The sequence below is a fragment of the Gracilinanus agilis genome, chromosome 5, assembly GCF_016433145.1.
Source record: "Gracilinanus agilis isolate LMUSP501 chromosome 5, AgileGrace, whole genome shotgun sequence".
NCBI classification, from domain to species: domain Eukaryota; kingdom Metazoa; phylum Chordata; class Mammalia; order Didelphimorphia; family Didelphidae; genus Gracilinanus; species Gracilinanus agilis.
Window position 1 is genome coordinate 234,412,634 of NC_058134.1, and position 21,822 is coordinate 234,434,455.

The 21,822-nt window shown below is 39.8% G+C and overlaps 1 protein-coding gene across 1 annotated transcript in view; it reads right to left on the minus strand.

Annotated features, from left to right (window-relative positions):
- CFAP54 (cilia and flagella associated protein 54) overlaps positions 1-21,822 on the minus strand; it is a 376,749-nt gene that overhangs the window by 11,285 nt on the left and 343,642 nt on the right. Inside the window, exons 68-69 of the mRNA XM_044679160.1 lie at positions 20,581-20,644; positions 10,313-10,387 (exon numbers count right to left, since the gene is read on the minus strand). Coding sequence (XP_044535095.1) covers positions 10,313-10,387; positions 20,581-20,644 — 139 coding nt within the window. The remainder of the gene's footprint in view (positions 1-10,312; positions 10,388-20,580; positions 20,645-21,822) is intronic.

Below are 21,822 nucleotides of genomic sequence, written 5' to 3' on the forward strand. Positions count from 1 at the left end.
GATTTTCTTGGCTGGGTGACCCTGGATCAGTCACAACCCTCCAGCACTCCACACAACTCCCAAAATCTCAGCATAGCAGAAGAGCCAGCTTGCTTTGGGAGAGGGAGTTCCCTTATCTAGGTGTTCCCTATGTCCAGTTCCTATTCCCACCCAGTTAATAATTGTTGAGCAGAACATCCCTTCCTGCTCTAAACTTACTATTTTATGATCCTGTGAACTTACCATTAGGTCCTGAAGAGGGGACTAAATTAAACCCACCAAGATATTGGTTCCTGCTTATAGTATCACAAACAGAAAAAAAAAACTTAGCAGGAATGAAACATATTATGACCAAGCCTGACCTAATTCTAGAAGGTCCAGGGACTGACTGGAGCAAATGCCTGGAGAGAGGACTGATCAGGGAAGGCTTCGTGGCACACGTGGATTTTAAGCCAAGTCCAGGAAATGCCAACAATGACAAGAGAGGTGGAAGAGGACTCAGGTGAGAGCAGGTTCAGAAGCAAAAATGTGGGGACCTTGAGGAAAGATCAGATTCAGAAGAAAATCCTATGGATGAAATAGTAGAACATTAAGAAGGGTGAAGCTCATTAGTTTCAGGCTTTACCAGCATGGCAGAGTAGGAATGGGCAGCTAGGGGTTGCAGTGAATGGAGTCAGGAAGACCTAGGTTCAAACACAGCCTTAGATACTTCCTAGCTCTGTGACCCTGGGCAAGTCACTTAACCTGATATGCCTCAGTTTCCTCATCTCTAAAATTAGCTGGAGAGGGAAACAGCAAACCATTCTAATATCTATTCTATGAAAATCCCAAGTGAGGCCAAAAGGAGTTAGACATGACTAAAAAAGACTGAACAATAGTAACGAGTAGAAAAAGTTCTTGTGTTGTAGTCAGAGGTCTTGGAATAGCTTCTGAGGGCCCTTTCAGGTCTCTAGATTTATGATTCTATAATCTTGCCTCTGATGCTCACTATGAGTGTGCTCTTGGAGAAATTTCTTCACCTCTTTAATCCTCAGTTTCCCCATATGTAAATTGAAGGGTCAGGAGCAGCTAGGTGGATAAGTGTATAGAGAGCCAGACCTGGAGTCTGTAAGTCCTGAGTTCAAACCTGACCTCAGATACTTTTAGGCAAGTCATTTACCCCCAAATGCCTAGCCCTTACCATTCTGCTTTGGAACTGATAGTATTGCTACCATGTTTTACTTAGATAGTATTGATTCTAAGGCAGAAGGCAAGAGTTTTTATAAAAGAATAAAATTAAATTAAATTAAATGAGTGGAGGGGGTCAGACTAGACTATTTGGTCTGGGAGGTGCCTTTCAGCTCTATGTCTAGGATCCTTTAAATGACATCTTGGAATGAAACTGGAGCCTCTTGTCAGTAACTACCAAGCGGATCTCCCATTGTGCTTCCTTTCTTCAGGGGACCAGCAGGTATACTCTCATTTTTCAAAAGCAGGAGCACTGTCAATCCCGAATCTCAGTGTCACTGGATTATTCCTGCAGGGGTTTCAGGAAGGCTCTGACCACTATGGAAGAGACCCGTCAGGCCTGGCACTCCCCTTCCTTGAAGGTCAGGGCTCTGATCTTGGCAGCAAAGCCTTTCCTTGGTGAATCTGCTCCCCTCCTGGGTGCTCTGCTGCTCCACCCTTTCAAGGCCTCTGGCTCTCGAAAGAAGACACACACTTTGGGGTTTGAACAATACTTGGCATTTCTCAAGATGCTTCTACTTGAAGATGCTCATGGGGGCCCGAAGCTAATTACTTAACTTCTGACTGTCCCACCGTGGTGGCCCTGTTGTGAGCAAAGGGGCTGGAAAGAACATGAATTGGAAAGGGGAAGTCATCCACAGCTGTGGGCTCTGCTCCAAACAGCCCCAGGAGCCAACCAAAGGGCAGGCGGAACTAGGAAAGGGGGAGCCAGGAACTGTGGGGCACACAACAGTCTTTCATTCTCATCCACACACACAAATAGCAATTGTCAGTGTTGATAACAAAGCCCCTTTGTAATATGGACAACAAAAATATATTAAACCAGCCACCTGAGGCATTTCTAGAATCTAGCAACCTTCTTTTGTCCAACAAGATCAACACCTCAAAAGAGATCTGGGGCTGACAGTTCTGTTTTCAACCTCAGCCTCTTTAGCAGATTTAGCCATTGAAAGAGCTTTTTAAAATCCCCAAAGACTTGGGAACCAAAAAACAAACAATTTTTTGCCAATATTTTGATGTAATAACAGGCAACAGGGGTGTGCAGGAGCCAAGGAGAGCTGATTTTTGAATTTTCAGTGTGATCATTTATACCTCGAAACTGGCAAATGTTACAAATTGGGGCATGATTTATTGTGTCCTTGATTGTCTAGTCTTAAGAAATAATGGAGAAAATGATAACGATGCAGATAAACTTAAAACGGTGTCCTGCATCATTTTTTTCCACCATCTTGGAAAGTTGTTTTTTGAAATATTTATTAGTACTTCTGTTAGGGGGAATGGGAGAGGTAATTATTTAGGCTAAAGCCCAAATGCTCATATTTATTGCAAAAGAGAACAAACAGTTAAGGGAAGTTAATGCAAAAGCATTTATTTGCTTGACATTGTAGGAGGCCCTAGAAAGACAAAGACCAAAATGAAATAAGCTCTGACCCTTGAGAAGCATAGATTCTACTTGGGGGAAGCAATACTAATAATTATAATAGTGAACATTTATTATAGCACTTACTGTGTGCCAGGCCCTGTGTGAAGCACTTTAAAATTATTACCTTATTTGATCTTCACAAAAACCCTGGGAGCCATTATTATTCCATTTTACAGAAGAGGAAACCAAGGCAAACAAAAGCTAAGTGACTTGCCTTAGGTATACATTAAGAATCTAAGCCTGGAGCTGAATCTAAGTTTCCCTGACTCCACACTGAGTAGTCTATCCTCTGGCCCACCTAGCGCTACAAAAATAAGTAAATGAAACTGTTTATCAAAGGAATCAGGGGAAGGAAGGGCACTAGCAAGAGGTAGAGAAGGTGGGGAGTAGGGAAATTAGGATTAGACCGATTATAGGAGATGGCACTTGGACAGAATCTTGAAGACAGTGAGATATTACAAGAGTCAGAGGTCAGGATTGAGAACATGTCAGGTGTGGAGGGGAAGGGGCATGTGTGTGTGTTTTGGGGAGGGGGTGACTAATGTACACTAGAGCCTTCCCTCCCTGGGTTATTTCCAATTTATCCTGTGTAGAACTTGTTTGTCCATGGCCATTTGCACATCGTCTCTCCTATTAGATTAAAGTCTCTGAGGACAAGAGCTGTCTTTTCGACTCTTTGTACCCCCCAGCACTTAGCACTGTGCCTACCATATAGTGAGTGCTTAACAAATGTTTATTGATTGACTATCAAAACCTGGGTTGGTGGGGCAACTAGGTGGCTCAGTGGATTGAGATCCAGACACGGAGAATGGAGATCTTGGGGTCAAATGTGACTTCAAACACTTCCTAGCTGTGTGACTCTAGGCAAGTCACTTAACCCCCATAGCTTAGTGCTTACCACTCTTCTGTCTTGGAACCCATCATTAGCACTGCTTCTAAGACAGAAGGCAAAGGTTAAAAAAAAACCAACCCATCAACCTGAGTTGCAGTCAAAATATGAAAGGCTTCAATTGCCAAAGAGGAGTCTGTCCCATTAAGGTTTCCTAATTAGGGGAGTGATACAGTCAGAACTGTGTTTCAGGAATATCAGTTTATCAGTTGTGTGGAAGATGGATTAAAGAGAAGATAAGAGACCAATTGGGAAATTCAACTGGAAGAGAGTGGATGAAGGCCTGAATTAGTGGGGTGGCTTGTGTGACTAGAAAGAAGAGGAAAGATATAAGAATGTTTGTGGAAATAGAGTTCATAAGATTTTTTTTCTTTTTTAGGCAAACAGGGTTAAATGATTTGTCGAAGGTCAGATTTGAACCCATATAGGGGCTCTTCCTGACTCTAGGCCCAGATTCTATCTATCTAGCTGTCCTAGTTTGTAAGATTTTGAAACTGGTTGGGATGGAGAGTGGACTGCTCTTGCTATTTATAGCAAAATTCATCAAGTATTCCTCTGAGTCCTCTTTCTTAATCACAGACATTTTCAAACAAAAGTATTGGGTCTTCAGTACTTGGCAGCTAGTTGGTACAGTGAATAGAGTGCTAGCTTCAAAGGCAAGAATCCCCAAGTTCAAATACTGCCCCCAAAACTTACTGTGACCATTAGCAGATTGTTTAACTTCTAGGTACCTTAGCTTCCTCATCTAACATGGGAACATTAATAATAGTACCTACCTGACAGGGTCACTGTGAGGACCAAATGAGATAACACATCCAAAGTGCTGTGCCAACCTTTAAGTATTATATAAAGGGTGGTAATTGTTGTTGTTAAACCTTTTACAACTCAACATTTATCCAAACCATTCTAATTCTCTCTCCAAGGTCACTAATGGCTTTTATTTTATTACTAAATCCAAAGGCCATTTCTTTTCCATCTTGATACTACTTGCTTTCTATCTAAAATCTGACCCAAGGGACCACCCCCACCTCTCTCTCCTTTGGCTTCCATGACTCCGTATTTTCATTCATGGTTCTTTTCTCTGCCTTTTATTGTTATTGTTGCTTCATTCTCCTGTCCTTTAAACATAGATATCCCTTCCTAGGTTCTGTCTTTGGCCCTCTTCTGTCTTATAGTTTCTCATTTGGGACTCTCATTCACTATCTACTTTTAAAATTATTCTATTCTGTATTTCTACCTCCAAACTTTCCCCAGAGACCCAGTCTCTTATTTCCAATTGCCTGCTGGGAATATCTGTCTCAATGAACTCCAGTGATGTGTAACCCAACATGTCCAAAGCTTAACACATTATCTCCTCCCTCACCCCCATTGTACAGCAATCCTTGACTTCTCTGTATCTGTCAATAGCACAGCAACCACCCTGTCACCCAGGCTGGTAACCTCAGGGTCATTGTGGACTCCTCCCTCTCCAAATCCATTAATCTACCAATCTTGCTGATTGTCTCTACTCACAGTACAGCATCACCCTAGTCTAGACTCCTATCTCTTCTCACCTGAACTATCTAAATTCCCATTCTACTTCCAGTTTGTCATCTTCCTAATTCATCCTCCCTATTATTGCCCAAGTGATCTTTCATATTCACCATGCTACCTTGTGTCTATTGAATAAAGGACAAAGTCCTGATCCGGTATTCTTCAGTCTGTCTTTTCAGCCTTTTCTCTCAAGACCCCCATTCATCCATTCTGTATTCCAGTTGAAATGGACTATCCCTTCCTCATCTCCTGCTCTTCTTTTCCTATCTTTTTCCATCTTTCTGCATTTCCAGAATGCATGGCCAACCTCATCTCTCTCTCTTGCCATCTCTCTTTTTTCAAGCCTTTGTTAGGTCCCTTCTCTTCTAAGAAGCCTTCCCCAAAACTCCAGTATGGCACAGTGGGAAGAAGCACCAGTTCTGGAGTTAGTCCTAAGAGGTATTGAGTTTAAATCCTACCTACCTCTTCAACCATGTGACCTTGGGCCAATAGATTCATCCTACCAGACTGCAATTTTCCCATTTGTCAAATTAAAGCATTGGACTATATGATCTCTAAGATGCCTTCTAGCTCAGGATGTAGGATCCTGTCATTCTCCTGGCTTCCAAGTAATCTTGTCTTACTTAAATTTCATAAGAAGCTCTGGTTGAACCTCTCCTTGGTATATGTTGTACTTTCCCTTTCATCAGTTTTCTTTTACATAAATATTTTCTTCCCCTGGATTATAAACCCCTTGAGGGCAAGGTCTCCTTCAGTCCAAATACTGCTTTGTATACAGTGGATACTTAATTTATGTTGAATTAAATAAAGCCTGCTTCATGGCAAAGAAGCATAAACATAGTTCCATTTATGAACTGGCATAGTCTCTGACAAAGCCCTAATCTAGCAAGCAAACAAATAGTTTGTTTGATGATGAAACTGAAGAAATTTATGAATCGGCTAAATACTCCTTTTCTTGCCTACCCTGCTGCCTATACAGTTCTTTATGTAGATATAAAGAAGTAGATAAAAACTTGTGTATAGGTTCTTTGTGAAAAAGGAAATGAACTTGAGGAATGCATCCGACTGGTACAGAAGAGTGAAGGCATGCATGGGATTAGTAGGGCAAAACCCTTTACCCCACACTGGCATAAGGAAGGAAGTGATCTCATGTTTGCCATTCTCCCCCAGGCTCACCTACATCCTGGTTTCACTGTTCACTTGCTGCTTTCCCTTACCCACCCCATTTTACAAGGGGAGAGCTCACCCCCTACCCCCTCACCTCTGGGCTTGAGAAGACAGATTATATAAATCGTGATGAGTGAGAGCTTCCTTCACCCTGATCCTGCTGCTGCCAAAGCTCAGAAGATTTGAACATTCTGAAAATGCTCTCAATAGCTTAGTTTTTCTTAGCATTTTGAAAACTGCATTCAGAGTCTGGCCTTTTCTTAAGGCTTTTCCCCCTCTCTTAGGCAGATTTGACAGAAATGAACAGTAAGAAACTGAGATCAAAGTCAGTGGTCTGTTTTAAAAGCAGTCTGGAGCCAATGTCATCCGGCATTGTCTTCAAAAGAATGGAGGAATATTAAGTGGATGTTTCGTGAACTTCTACACAAAGAATATTCTTCACATGAGGACAGGGGGATTATATCTCAGAGAACAGAAGCAGAATGAGAGGCTCTTACACATCCTATTCAAAGAACCATTAGCAGGTATAAAATAGAAAATAAGGTGGGCTCCAGCTTTCCCATTTACATCAGCTCAAAGATATTGCACCCAAAGGAAATAATTGCTCCAGGATCCATTACCATCATCCCCATCAGATAATATTTCCTGAAGCCCTCCCAGGCTGTTGGTGAAGGGATAAGCATTGCATATTGCAAGCACAATAAACTGAGTGCCTCCTCTCTAGGAGTAAATATTCTAAAAGAAATGCAGAGCCATAGGGACAGGCTCATACACAACCAAAGTGCAGAGAGAGACACACAAAACTGGTGCTTTCCATGTTCTCATCAAAGTCTGGTGAATTCCTCAAGGCTCATTAATCCTAGTCAAGGCAGTAGTCAATGTACTGCCTTCTTGGCAAGAGCCACTTCACCAGTTCAGATGGTAAATCTAATTGATGTGCTGGGGCTCCAAAGAAGACTGTTTTCTTGAGCAGTTAATAGGGGACCTGTATTGATCTGAAAGAGCAGGAAGAAGCCCAGGGACAGGGAGAAGATTTCCTAAGGAGGCCCATTGGGTTCAGGGGTTGTCATAGTATGGGCCGGTAAGTCTTTTCATTTTTGTGATGAAAGATGCAGTATGAGAGGCAGCTAGGTGACTCAGTAGATAGAAATCCAGACCTGGAGAGATGAGTCTGGCCTCAGACACTTCCTTCTGTGTCACCCTGGGTGAGTCACAACCCCAATTGCCTATCCCTTACTGCTCTTCTATCTTGGAAACAATACTTAGTATTGATCCTAAGACAGAAGGCAAGGTTTTTTTTTTAATTTTTATTTTTTTAAACCCTTACTTTCCATCTTAGAATCAATACTGTGTATCGGTTCCAAGACAGAAGAGCAGAAAAGGCTAGGCAATGTGAATTAAGTGACTTGCCCAGAGTCACACAGCTAGGAAGTATCTGAGTCCAGATTTGAACCCAGGACCTCCCAACTCTGGGCCTGGCTCTCAATCCAATGAGCCACCTAGCTGCCTCCCTAAGGGTCTTTAAAAAAAAAAAAAGATGCAGGATGGTATAGTAGACTAAATTTAGAATCAAGGACCTAGGTTCAAATGCAAACTCTGAAACTTACAACCTATAATCTTAAACAAGATACTTTCTCTGTGGGTCTCAGTTTCTTCCAATATAAAGTGAATGGATTGGACCAGATGATCTTTAAGGTCCCTTTGAGATTTTAATCTACAATCTTATGATCTTTCCACAGCTAGACAATCTATAAGAACCAAGGGTAGCTTCCTCTCCTCAGGAAGGCACCAACTATGTAGGGAGAGAGGAAAGTGGGGTCAAAGTTGAAAATAAAATACCAAGAACTCCCAAACTGTTACTAAAAAATAGTCTAATTAATCCTCAGAAAACTAAACAAGACCTTCAGAGGGATCTAGCAGCTGGAAGCATTGTCACTGATTACTCCATTGAAGCACAGGCTTTTTAAAACTAGAAGAACAGTGAGAAGACCAATAAAAACAACAATAACAAAAAACAGTTGCCAGCCATTGCTACAAAGAAAAAAATGCCTGTCATGATGGACAAATCAATACCTTTAAAGACGGGAGCATTAAAAATTGGGAAAAGTTTTTTTACTGATGAAACATAATTTTTCATTCAAAGATATACCAAAACTGTTGTCAGAAAACGTGAACTTGTAAGATCTGGGCATCTTTCTCAGACTACAGAACATTCCTTCTCCCCCAGTTGTTTTGGGGATTTGTTTTTACTTCAGTAGGCCTGGAAGACTTGCCCTCACTGAGGGAATGATTAGTCCTATTAACTATATCAATATAATGAGAAACAAAACTACTCTAGAATTAATGATTTCCAAATGGTGATAGTACACTATGAAATGACTTTGCTAGATTTCCACAAAAGATAAAAGAATATATCCAAGAGATGTCGTGGTTCAGCCAATTTTCAGATATGTCAAACTCTTTGTGACCCCATTTGGGGTTTTCTTTGCAAAGATACTGGATTGGGTTTGCCATTTCCTTCTCCGGCTCTTTTTACAGACAAGGGTTAAGTGACTTGCCCAGAATCACAGCTAGTAAATATCTGGGGCCAAATTTGAATTAAGGAAGAGGAATCTCAGTTACCTCAGTTTTCTCATGAAGAGTTAGATATAACTATATGACTGAAACAACTAACATTTAAAATATATATATTAAAAGCATAAGCAGAGAGACATGGAAGACTATAAGCACGGAGTGCGGTACATTTTGTTAGAAATGAAGAAGTTTTATATATGTATATATATATATATATATATATAAAAATGAAGAAGGTATATATATATATATATATAACTATATAATCAACTAGTAGTAAATAAATAATATAAAAAACAAAAAAGTATTCATAAAACTTTTAAAATGCAATAAACATATTATCTTTATATGTTAATATAAAGATAAATATAAAAATTATTTATAAAATTTGTAAAATAAAAACTGTTTATTTATAAAATTATAAAAATACTTTTGAATTTATTTTTAAGACATGATAATCAATAGAATAACATTACATCAATCCATCCTTATCCTTTTTGTTCCTTTTTAAATTTATTCCACAGTACATACACAAAGGATCCACCCCATGGGCTCTCAGCTTTCTCCTTTAGCATTTTACATTTCATGCTTCTGAATGCAGGGCTCAGGTTGTCCATCTTTAACCCCTCATTCTTACCACATGACCAACTTGAGAGATAACATGATATAGAGGAAATACCAAAGGGTCTGAAGTCAGAGGGCTTGGATTCAAATCTGGCTCTGCTACTGTGGAATGCTATTTAAGGAATGCTGAGCAACTCACCAACTCCCTGGACCTCAGTTTCCTTGTCTGTAAAATGAAGAGGTTGGACTAGATGGCCCCTAAGGTTCCTTCAAGCTCTAGAGCTAGGACCTATATGTGACTTTGGACAGATCGCTTAAGTTCCCCCATCTCTAAAATAAGTAAGTTACTACAAGGTCCTTTCCAGCTCTAGACCTCTGATCCTACAATTATACATTTCCTAATGATATTCCTCAGGCCATCCTCACTAGACTTATACTGTAATCCAGAAATTCAATTTTGCCATCATGGCTAAATCAACTCATTTCTTTTCACAGCTCCTATTTTCACTCTCTGTTTTTTATTCTCCCCCTTTTTTCTAGCTGTCAAGTTTTGTGAATCCTGAAATTCTGTTTGAGATTAGTTTCTAAGAGAAAAGAGAACTGCTAAACCTATACACACAGGCAAGAGCCGTGATGGAGTGCATAGTGATAAAAATGATCTTTCAGAAGTATAAATGGTGTGTCTTTGGATAACAATCCATTTCCATGTGTCTTAGATCTGTCCAAAGTTAGATTTATGACGGTTTTTGTTATTAATGATACAACATCAGGAGTCTCTATATTTCTGGAATCAAGAATTATGCCTATTGCTAAGTGACATTAATTAAAAAGATTAGTTAAGATTCTTGATACTCTGTACCAGAGATGTTTTATGCATTTTAGCATCAGGGGCATTTGCCGGGAGATAGAGCTGGTATTTTTAGCAGAGGTCTGATCTTAATGCCAAGGTACATTACCTCACTTATTAGGGTTATGTCTTCATTTCTTGAAAGCAGTCTTGCTATTTCAGTGCAACTCTGATAAAACACAGTCTACAAGAGAAAAGAAAACAAATCCTGTAAAATGAATCTCATATAGCTTTCTTTAAAAAGCATTTCTATATTTTCCATTTAATTTAACAAACATTAAGGGAAAGTGAAATCTGGTAGAAAGAATTGGAACCAGAAATTTGGATTCTTCTGGATTTGGAACCAGAGGACATGGGTTCAAATTCCTACTTTCTTGATTACTGAGTTGGTGACCACGCAGCTAGGTGGTGCAGCAGATAGAGCACCAGACCTAGCATCAGGAATATGTGAGTTAAAATCCAGCCTCAGACACTTCCTAGCTATGTGACCCTGAGCAAGTCGCTTAACCCCTATTTGCCTCAGGACCTCATTTGTAAAATGGGGACACAGTAGAGAAGGAAATGGCAAACCATTCCAGTATCTTTGCCAATAAAACTCCATGGACAATAGTCCATGGGATCATGAAGAGTGGGATGCCAACAAAACCTTGGTGATCTTGGGCAAGCTACTTAATACCCGAGGTCTCAGTTTCTCCAAAAGTAAAACAAAGGAGGTTGGACTAGATGACCTTAAAGGTTACTTCTAGGACTATATGCATGACTATTATACATGAAGGATGAGGACATTCATTACAAGATACAAAGAAAAACAATTCTCCTTTTAAGGAACATAGAATCTAATGGTGGGGAGAATTTGTGTACACAAATAATTAAATGTAAAGAGAGGCCCAGGCAGAGTGATAGACTTTTAATTTCTTGTACTTTGTAATTAGCATTTCCACATTATTACCAGTCCCAACCCCATGCCTCAAACTACCCTTAGTCAAGGCCAGAATGGCAGTTTTTAATATGCAATAATTTCAGGGCTATCATCTTTATCATTACTACTATCTTTCCTTCCTTTACATGCCACTGAGTAGGAAACTTGATCCTTACTGATCTATTACTTCCCCTGGCCCTGCCTTGTCCCCTTTAAAATGCAAAGATCTTAAATTAATTAAAGCCTGCACATCAGATTCAGTGACAAGAGGTTGGTACCTGAGTTTACTTGGGTTCACTAAAGGGTAAGAGAAGAAGGGAGAGCCCAAGGGAGTGAAAGGCGACAAAGACTGTGTTTCTCACAATTATTCCTTATAACTCATATATTTATTCTTTTAATTAATAAGATTCAAGTGTTAATGCATAAAAATTAAATTCATTTTTAGGACAGAAAAATAATTGATGCTGAGTGTATCATGTTAGATAGCCTTATGTTGGCAAGGCAGGCTAGAAAAGAAGATAGTACCCAGTAATCTTTGAGCCAACAAGTGTCACCTGTCATACCTTCCCTATGTATGGTCTCTCCCATTACACTATGAGATTCTTGAGAGTAAGGACTGTCTGATTTTTTTCCATTTGTATCCCCAGAGCTTAGCACAGTGCTTGGCACACAGAAAGCAATTAATAAAAACTTCATTCATTGATTCTCTGAAAGAGTAATGAAGGCCACCTGTTTCTGTCCATGGTTCTGATGTTCCATAACCACTTGGTCTTCCAGGTTCAAACCGTGACATCCCTCTATCTATTTAGTCAGATTTGAAATTTTTAACTTTTTTTGTGTCATGAACTCCTTTGGTAGAGTCTGGTGAAATCTAGGTGGACTTTCTCAGAACAATGTTTTTAAACGCATAAAAATAAAATATATGGTATTTTATTAAATTCCCAATAACATGCTCATGACTGTCACTAAAATGATTGCTGGTATGCCAGTACCATCCAGGCCATCTGTTCCTTATCAGGAGTTCATGGAGACCAAACTTCAATAGAGGTTCATCTGTTCTTTAACTTCTAGAGCTCTTTCCATCACATTGCCCTTCTAGCTTCCTTCACTTCTCCACTTGACTTTACAAAATCTTCTCTGAGCAACTAACATAGATACTCATGGAGTTCTCTTTTCCTCTTGCCAGATGGGCTACAAAGGTTTCCCCCAAATTGTCAAATCCTGACTTAGAACCCTGCAACATCTATGATCAAAGAAGCATAGAGAGCAGAGTTGAAGGACTGATGCTATAACCATCACATATGTACTAAATAGACCATGTGGTTCCCAAGTGTGGTCACTGATAGATATCCCCAGACTGATTCTCCTGATGGCTTATGCCAATGTTTTTCTTCCATCTCCCATGAATGCTAGCAAAAGATTCTGGGTTGGACTTGGTTGATGTTGTTCAATAATTTCAGTCCTGTTTGATTCTTCTTGACCCCATTTAAATAATTCTTGGCAAAGGCAATGGAGTCATTTGCCGTTTCCTTCTCCAGATCATTTCATAGATGGCAAACAGAGTTTAAACAGGTATGAAATTTGGGAATATCCTATTGTATCTTCCTCCCCTTCACCATTGTAAGTGAACTTCCTAGACAGGCAATGCCATTGGATTTGGGACACCCTACCCTGGCCCTCAAAGAAACAGTAGTGGCTGGCCTTGCTTGTGATAGTCTAGTTCCATGTTGGCAAACCCATAGCATGCATGCCCCTGCATGCTGGAGGGGACTGCTCCATTACCCATCTCCATAGCACCCAAGGATATTTTTCATATAATCTACCCCTCTGCCCAGGACTTCCTTCCTCCCTTTCTTCCTACCCTAGGGTAATGCAGTGAACTCACAGGTGGCTTGAGGGTGCAATTTGGGCACATGATCTCTAAGAGGTTTGCCTAACCCCATTTCTTCATTTTGCAGAGTATGGAGCTTCAGTCCCGAGCAGTTTGGTGATTTGCTTATTGAAGTTTAGAACCAATATAAGAACCAAGAATTTCCTATCTTCCAACTAAGCTCTCTTTTCATTTTACTACAAGGAGCCTTAATAATAGTAAATACCAAGAAGTAGAAACCAGCAAGGAGGTCTGATTTCCCTTGTTTTTGAAGCAAAAGAATTATTGTTTATATTACCTACAATGGACTTTCAAATTCCTCAGTCCTACATGTTAAAAAACTCCAACAAAACAAAAAATAAAAATATCTATAAATTAAAAAATATATGCCATCCCCCAACACACACACACACACACACACACACACACACACACACACACACACTTTAAGTTTAAATCTGATTTCTCAACATGGGCTAGAGGTCACCCAGAGCTCTCCAAGGGTACATATGCCAACAAAGTTAAAACTTGCATCAACCTGTATTATGGAGCTAGAAAAGCCTTGAAGTCAGGCCTGTTGATGGGCTGTATATCCCTTATCCAAGAATCAGCCTAGCGAAGTCCCAAGGTTCTCATCACCAGACCATCGTCCACCAGGTGATGAGTGATTTTGAGCCACAGCAGTTCATGAAACTCCCCTCCATGAAACCCACCCCATGGAGGCTATGAGCTATGGAGGCTGAGGGTACCCACATTCCTGATATCTTTTAAGTACTACGGTAAAAAAGGCCCTTCTCTTTACTTTAGCCAACTCAACACAAACCAATAAGCTGGTCTATTTGTCTTTCTAATTGTACTCTTAGGATTGGTGGAGGAAGAACAAGTTGGCTAAACCAATCAACAAACACATTTTCCATAACGACCTCAGTGAGTAACTGTCACCACTTCATCAACAACTATCAGGCAAAATCACATCATCTACCTCATTGATCATTTCATATAAGGGGCTAAGTGAGCGATGGTTTATGATGAATGTCTTCTACCCTGGAAATAAATGTCTTCTCAGCTCAGCATTCATCACACAGCACTTTGGCTCGGTCTACCTTCTATTCCACTGATATTATCTCTTAAATAAACCATATGGGAGCTTTGGAAATTGGTTTGTTTCTTGTTTTCTGCTGTGGTAGAACCATACTCAACCTTGCTAGCAGAAAAATTAGAGTAGGGATAGCACAGGACAAGAGAAATTCCTCTCTGGATACACATTACTCCCAGTTAGAAAGAGTTATCTGAAGTTTCCTTAGTAAGAAATGGCCCCTGACCAATCCGGACTGACAATAGCTTGCTAGTTTTTCCTTAAATGAACTGTTTTCTTGTGTTTACAAAGAACCATGTTGGTTTTCTACTTAAAAGTATGCCAAGACCAGGTTTGTGTAGACTCAAAGAGCAAGATCGTCCTTTCCCAAAGCTCCTGATGTCTACTACAGATTTGTATTTAGAAAGTACTCATATTAAGCAGCAGATACTATGGAGTCAAAAGACCCATCTCAGTTCTCTCCCTTCCTGGCTGTGTGACCTTGAATAAGTGGCCTAACCTCTCTGGGTCTATTCTGCCTATCTCAGAGGTTAGCTCAATTAAACATAATATCAGTTCAACAAAGCTTCTAGGTGTTAGACACTGTACTAGGTGCTGGTGATACTAATCAAAAATAAACCTTCCCTAAAGAAACTTAAATTCTCCTGGACCTAAACAGAAAGTGCACATCTAAGGTAAAAGAGAAACACATTTGTAATGAGAGATGGAAGAGGGGAGCAGGGCAGCAATGAAATCCTCCATGGAAGAGGCTGGGGAGCCTGCTTTAGGAAAGACAAATGGCATCTCCTTCTAGAAGAGCTCCCTCATTTGGAACATTGTTGTTATTCAGTCGTGTCAGACACTTTGTGACTCCATTAGGAGTTTTCTTAGCAAAGAAATTGGACCAGTTTGCCATTTTCTTGTCTGGCTTATTTTAGAGATGAAGAAACTGAGGCAAAGAGGGTTAGGTGACTTTCTCAGTCACACAACTAGAGTCTGAGGCCAGATTTGAACTCGGAGAAATGTGTCTTCCTGACTCCATGTACTCCATTCACTGAGCCACCTAGCTGTCCCCATTTGGAGCAAATATAGATGTTCAGTGGAGGGTTTGAGTCATCTGACTAGACAATGAGCAGATAGCTATGATTGACTGAAGAACATACCAAAGTCATTAGCCAGCCACCAGGGCCTTGATCCTGACCAGGTTCTTTATTGCCAGCTGCACGCCAGTGAGAGAGGCAATGCTATAAACATTCAGGTCTTGGACCCATCTTCTTCCAATGCCAATGTACATCCAGTGAATATGGTCTCAGTTCTTTGCCTCTTTGTATTGGTTGGTCACAACTCGTAGGTAAAGGAGGCTAGAGATACTATGACCTAACAAGCTTTGAAAAGGTCAGGAGAGTGAGACTGCAGAAGTCCAGAAACTTGAGCCCATGCTGAGATTGTGATCTGCCTACTCCAATCCAGCAACAGCAGATACAGATTCATCCATGTCATTGGCCAGAACACATTTGGAGGGGAATTCAGTGGGGGTAAATGCTGTGTTGAAACTGAGTCTGAGCCCACTCTCTCCAGAAGCCAAGATGGTACATGGGAAAGAGTGCCCCTACACACTGAGAAGAAATGCTTAGATTCCTATTTTTGCTATATCTTAAAGTTAACATCCTTTTATAACTGCTCATTTAAGCTCATTGGCTAATAAATCTGGGGCATTAAGCTCTGACAGTTTACAATAAGATGGAACTTACAAGCTTGAGCTGATAGCATTGGGAGTTCTCAAAATGTGGTCTGGGGTCCTTGGGGTTTCACCACAAGAAGTCCTCGACATCAAAACTATTTTCATCATAATACATTTTAATTTCAAATATCGTAAATAACAGTATATAGCCCACATAAACAAATATTCTTTTTTGAGAACTTCTACATTAGAGCAAGACTTCTCTAAGGCCTAGAGTGTCCCCCGAGAATTCTGAAGGTGAAATATAGCCTTTCTTATCTAAGAAATGAACTAAGAGAATTACTATACAAAGAAAGCAATTTCTGGGACGGCAGAAAACCACTGACCAGTGGGGGAGGTGGGAGAGACATCACAATGGACCTAAAAGGAAACTGGAAGGTAGAAGTGAGGAGGGAGAGCATCCCAGGTTTTTGGGGCAACTTGAGCCAAAGTAAAGAGATAGGAGATATTGCATGCCATGGTGATCCTTTGACATGAGAGCAGAGCTGGAAGAGATCTCTAATCTTCCTTATCAAAAGCTATATTAATAATCAACCAGCGTTAATTAAGTGCCAACTATTTGCCAAGTCAATCAGTCAGTCAGCATTTACTATGTGCCAGGCACTGTGTAAATATCTCTGAGAATACAAAAAGCAAAAACATCCCTGCCCTCATGGAACATACTTTTTAAAGGGGGAGACAATGTCTATGCACATAATGGATAGAGAACAGAAGAACATAATCTGAAAGGGGAGGATATTCACCACTGGGGAACTTGGAAAGGATTCCTGCAGAAAGTGGGATTTGAGGAGAGTCTGGGATTTTTGCCTTTGAAGCTTTCGTTTGTCTTCTGTTCCAGAGCAACCTTTCTCTACATTCCTTCAGCTTATAATACATCTGGTGCATGTTTGCTTAGAACTATAGTTTACATATTATTGAAGGCTGATGGTAAGTATTCCTACATCATTTTCTTGTGTCTAACCCAACAGGCTTTATTCATCAGAGGGCAGAAACCATTTTTTCCTCTGCTTTCATAAATAGCCTCGGTGCCTAACACCATGCTCTGTACTCCAAGGTAGTGCAATAAACTGGTGAATAACTAACTCAAATTACTCAGTCAACTGGAGATGGCTGAGCTCTTTTCAGAGCTAAGTCTTATAGGGTATAAAAGACCAAATTAATTGGAAACTTCTATTCTGGAGACTTCCCAATACAGCTTGCATTGATATATCTCTCCTGAAGCTTGGGACTTATTTGATGCTTTAAGGATTGGATTTTTTCTTAAAGGAGTTGGGGGAAGGGGAGCACATTTCATAATCTTTTAGGAAAATGAAGCAACTGCCAAAAACTGGTATCAAGGTAGGGAGAAAAGATACTAGATTAGAGGGTCTATGAAATCCTGTCCAATGCAACTTAAGCTTATCTCTTCCAAGTGTCCTAGTTAACTTCTAATTAGCTGCTTGAGATGGTTGTCATGACAACTGCCTGAAAGGCTTAACCAACCGTATTTTTCAACTGCTGCCTAGAACTCTTAAGCTTTTTAGGTCCAGCTAGAATTGTGGTAAGGAAAGAAAAATACCAAAACTACTACCTTAATTTATTCAACTTCTACTTATTGTGAACTTTCCAGTGGCCAAATGTCCATAATTCATCCAGAGGATGATGACTGTGTTTTTAGCCCTACCCCCCACCCCCATACCAAAAAGAAAATTAGTCTAGTTATGATATTGTTTTTTTTTAAGCAGGTTATTTTTTTTTATTCGCAAACCCAGCACTACACCTAAAATTGCTATACTCCAGAGTTGCAATTAGCAGAATTACAGAATTTCAAAGAAGAAAAGGATCTTAAAGGCCATCTAGTCCAAACTATAACAAAGAATCAGATGATATCATCCATCCTGTTTAAAGACTATCTATGAAGGGCTGCCAGTTATTTCACAATATCACTACTTCCTTTCCACTTTTGGAGAACTCTATTAGAGGGTTCCTTTTAACAACAATCCCAAATTTGGATTTTTGAAAATTCCAACCATTTGGAAAAGAATTGAAGGTCAAGGAGATATCTATCAGCTGGGGAATGGCTGAACAAGTTGTGGGACATGATTGTGATTGGATACTATTGTGCTATAAGAAATGATGAACAGCATGATTTCAGAAAAATCTGGAAAGACCTACATGAACTTATACAGAATCAAGTGAAGAAGAACCAGGAGAACATTGTACTCAGTAATAGGTCACCTGTGAATGACTTAGCTACTCTCAGAAATACAATGATCTAAGACAAGTCTGAAGAATTTGATTAAAAAATGCCACCCACCTCCAGAGAAAGAACTGATGGAGTCTGAATGTAAAGAGAAGCCCACTATTTTTGCTTTATTTTTCTGTTCAAATTTTCTTCAAAATTACTAATATGGAAATGCTTTACATGATTGCACATGTATAGCCTATATCAGATTGCTTTATTGTCTCAGGGAAGGGGTAGGAAAGAAAGGGAGGGAGCTGGAACTCAAAAAACATTTTAAAGAATTTTAAAAATTGTTTTTACACTTTTTTTTAAAACCCTTACCTTCTGTCTTGGAGTCAATACTGTGTATTGGCTCCAAGGCAGAAAAGTGGTAAGGGCTAGGCAATTGGGGGTTAAGTGACTTGCCCAGGGTCACACAGCTGAAAAGTATCTGAGGCCAGATTTGAACCTAGGACTTCCCATCTCTAGATCTGACTCTTAATCTACTAAGCTACCTAGATGCCCCCTTTACACATATTTTTTTTTTAATTTTTTTTAAAAACCCTTAACTTCTGTGCATTGGCTCCTAGGTGGAAGAGTGGCAAGGGTGGGCAATGGGGGTCAAGTGACTTGCTCAGGGTCACATAGCTGGGAAGTGTCTGAGGCCAGATTTGAACCTAGGACCTCCCATCTCTAGGCCTGACTCTCAATCCACTGAGCTACCCAGCTTCCTCTACACATATTTTTAAAAAGAAAATTCTAACTACTGCTCCTGGTTTTGCCCTCTGCTACCAAGTAGCACCCATATAAACTCTCTCCCATTTAGTCTCTTAAGACATTATGTCTCCCTAATTCTTCTCTTCCCCCATGACCATATCCATCAATGGAGCCTCTCGTGTCAACAGCCCAAAGCTTTCCTTGTTGGTCTCATCTGTCCTCTAAGCATTTCCATGCCATACCATGTGTTTTGTGCTGGGTCATTCAACAGTTAACAAAAGGACATTTACTTAGCTAGAACAAAATAGTATTCTCAAAGGACAGGCAATGAAGATAACTCATTCAACTGCGTAAAGTTTCCTTTCCTGACTTGCCCATTTTCCACAAACCCAAGCATCAGAGAGAGCAATTGGTTCCTTTGGAAATTTTTGTACTCAGCCAATGAGGATGAGATGCCAACAATTTGAGTCTTTAATCCACTTGGCCATGATACTTTTTACTTTTAATACTTTTTAGGGAAATAGAAGCATGAGGGCAAGAGTTAGGATATTGCTCCTACTGTGCCAAGTTTCTATAGTCATTCTCTAGAAGCTACCCTTGCTTTCATTTTCTGAATGTCTTGTAAAACTTTAAGTTGGCTGGGGAGTTAGTTCTTTGTGAATTCACATTGCATTTTTCCTCTTTGAAATCATTTTCTTTTATGACTTGAGAATTTGCCATCTCTCCTGGGCTGACTTTTCCTATAGAATTTTAGTCCATATAATCCAACATGCCCTTTCTCTGAAGCCTGTGAAATCTTTCTCTAATGCCAGAGTACATGTCAGATGGCCCAGTTTTCCTCTCCTTTATCACAACTTTTAAGAAGTAGTACTCGGCACTTAGCACAGTACCTGACATAGGAGATGTTTAATAAATGTGGACTGAATGATCACTTTAAGTTCTCGTCATGTTCTCCCAAGCAACCTATTCCTTCTCATTAGTAAAAATTAGATGCTGCTGGGTTTAAACCTGGCCTCAGATACTCTCTAGCTGTGTGACTCTAGGCAAGTCATTTAACCCCAGTTACCTAGCACTTACCACTCCTTCTACCTTAGAACCAATACACAATATTGATTCTAAGATGGAAGGTAAGGGCTAAAAATAATTATATTCTGGATAGATTTTCCCCCCTTATTTTTATTCCACCTTTTGAAGGATGAAGTGATCCTTAAGGTGAATCAAGAAATTATTGGCTATTATCCTTTGGTCAGAACTCTAGTAGATTCTGGATAACTGAAGTATTCTGATGCTATTATATCATGCCTTGGCATCAAATTTATGATATTTCTTGAGGTCCTTGTCTATTTCTTCCTTCTGTCCAGATGGTCAATAGTATACTGAGATGACAAAATTCCTTCTGTTTATACTTCTATTACTTTTATCCCAGTGCCTTCCACCATTTTTTTCCTTTCTGGTTTCTGGATTTTCTCCCATAAGAACCTTCTTAATATATAAAATTACTTCACTCTCTTTTACCTATTTTTAAAAATAAAGTATAAGTTCAAGTAGAGGCTCTCAACCACACGATCTGTGGACTTCTTTTAAGTATGTAAAAGGGCACTGTTTAGTATAGAAAGAGTATTCTGAAGATGGACTATTGGTTTTTTCAGACTGCCAAAGGGATCCAGGACATAAAAAAAGGCCAAAAACATTTCTCAAAGTGGGAGATAAAACAATTGTACAAAACAATGATTTTTGTTATTGTTTCTCAGTTGTGTCTCATTCTTTGAGCCACCATTTGGGGATTTCCAGGCAAAGATACTGGAGGGATTTGCTATTTCCTTCTTCCCCTCTTCCACCCCTGCCCCCAAACCAGAGAATACTCATCAGGGCAAGAAGGGGTCTTGAAAAGCATCTCCACCTCTGTCATTCTGTAGCTGAGGAAAACAAAGCCCAAAGAGGTCACAGAGTTGATCCATGGTAGAATAAGGATATAAACTGAAGTTTCTTGACCCTTGGTCCTTTGTGCCTTTCTCCCTAAGCTGTGCTGTCTCTCTTAATACTTTGAGCTGAAAAGATGAATTGGCTTAAAACTTGAAATGCTGAGTTGGTTGTTAATAGTGGATTTTAGAACCAGCTCAGAAACAAATATTTTAGACTACGATCCTCCCAAAACCCATCATGCTCTTGCCTCTGAGTCCAAAACAATTAAGATATTTTTTAAAGTAAGGGCATATTCATTGATAGGGGAAATGAAATGTACAAAGGCTGCATGGTAAAGTTAGAGAACATGTGAATAAATACGAATGAATGAAGCATGATTAAGCATCTATTCTGTGCAAAGCATTGTGCTAAGGGCTAGGAAGACAAATAAAAAAGAAGAAACACTCCTGCTCTCAAGGTACTCACATTCTGATGGGCAAAACAAAATATATGGAAGCTTTTATGTGTGTATTCAACTTGGAGTTGGGTTCAAATCCAAACTAATATTTACTGGCTATGGGGGCCTTGGTGTCAAACTCAAATAGAAATGCCACATATATAAATAGAGCACTGATTTGGGGATCAGGGAGACCCATCATACTGAGTTCAAATCTGGCCTCAAACACTCACTGGCTGTGTGACTCTGGACAATTCACATAACTTTGATGGCCTCAATTTCTTCATCTGTTAAATGAACTGGAGAAGGAAATGGCAAACCACCTCTCTCTGCTAGGAAAACCCCAAATGGGATCATAATGAGTCAGACACGGCCGGAAAAAAAAAAAAAAACTGAAACAACATATTTAAGAATCTCTGCAGTTATAATGGTTTGAGGCCCTTCTTTGGGCAGCTAGATGGTGCAGTGGTTAGAGCACTGGGCTAGGAATCAGGAAGACTCATCTTCAGACTCAGACACTTACTAGCTTGTGACCTTGCGGAAGTCACTGAGCCCTGTGTGCCTCAGTTTCCTAATCTGTAAAATGAGTTGGAGAAGTAAGTGGTATATCATTCCAATATATTTGCCAAGAAAATCCCAAATGGGGTCATAAAGAGTAAAATACTATTGAAATGACTACTGAACAACAACAAAGCGCATATATATATATATATATATATATATATATATATATAT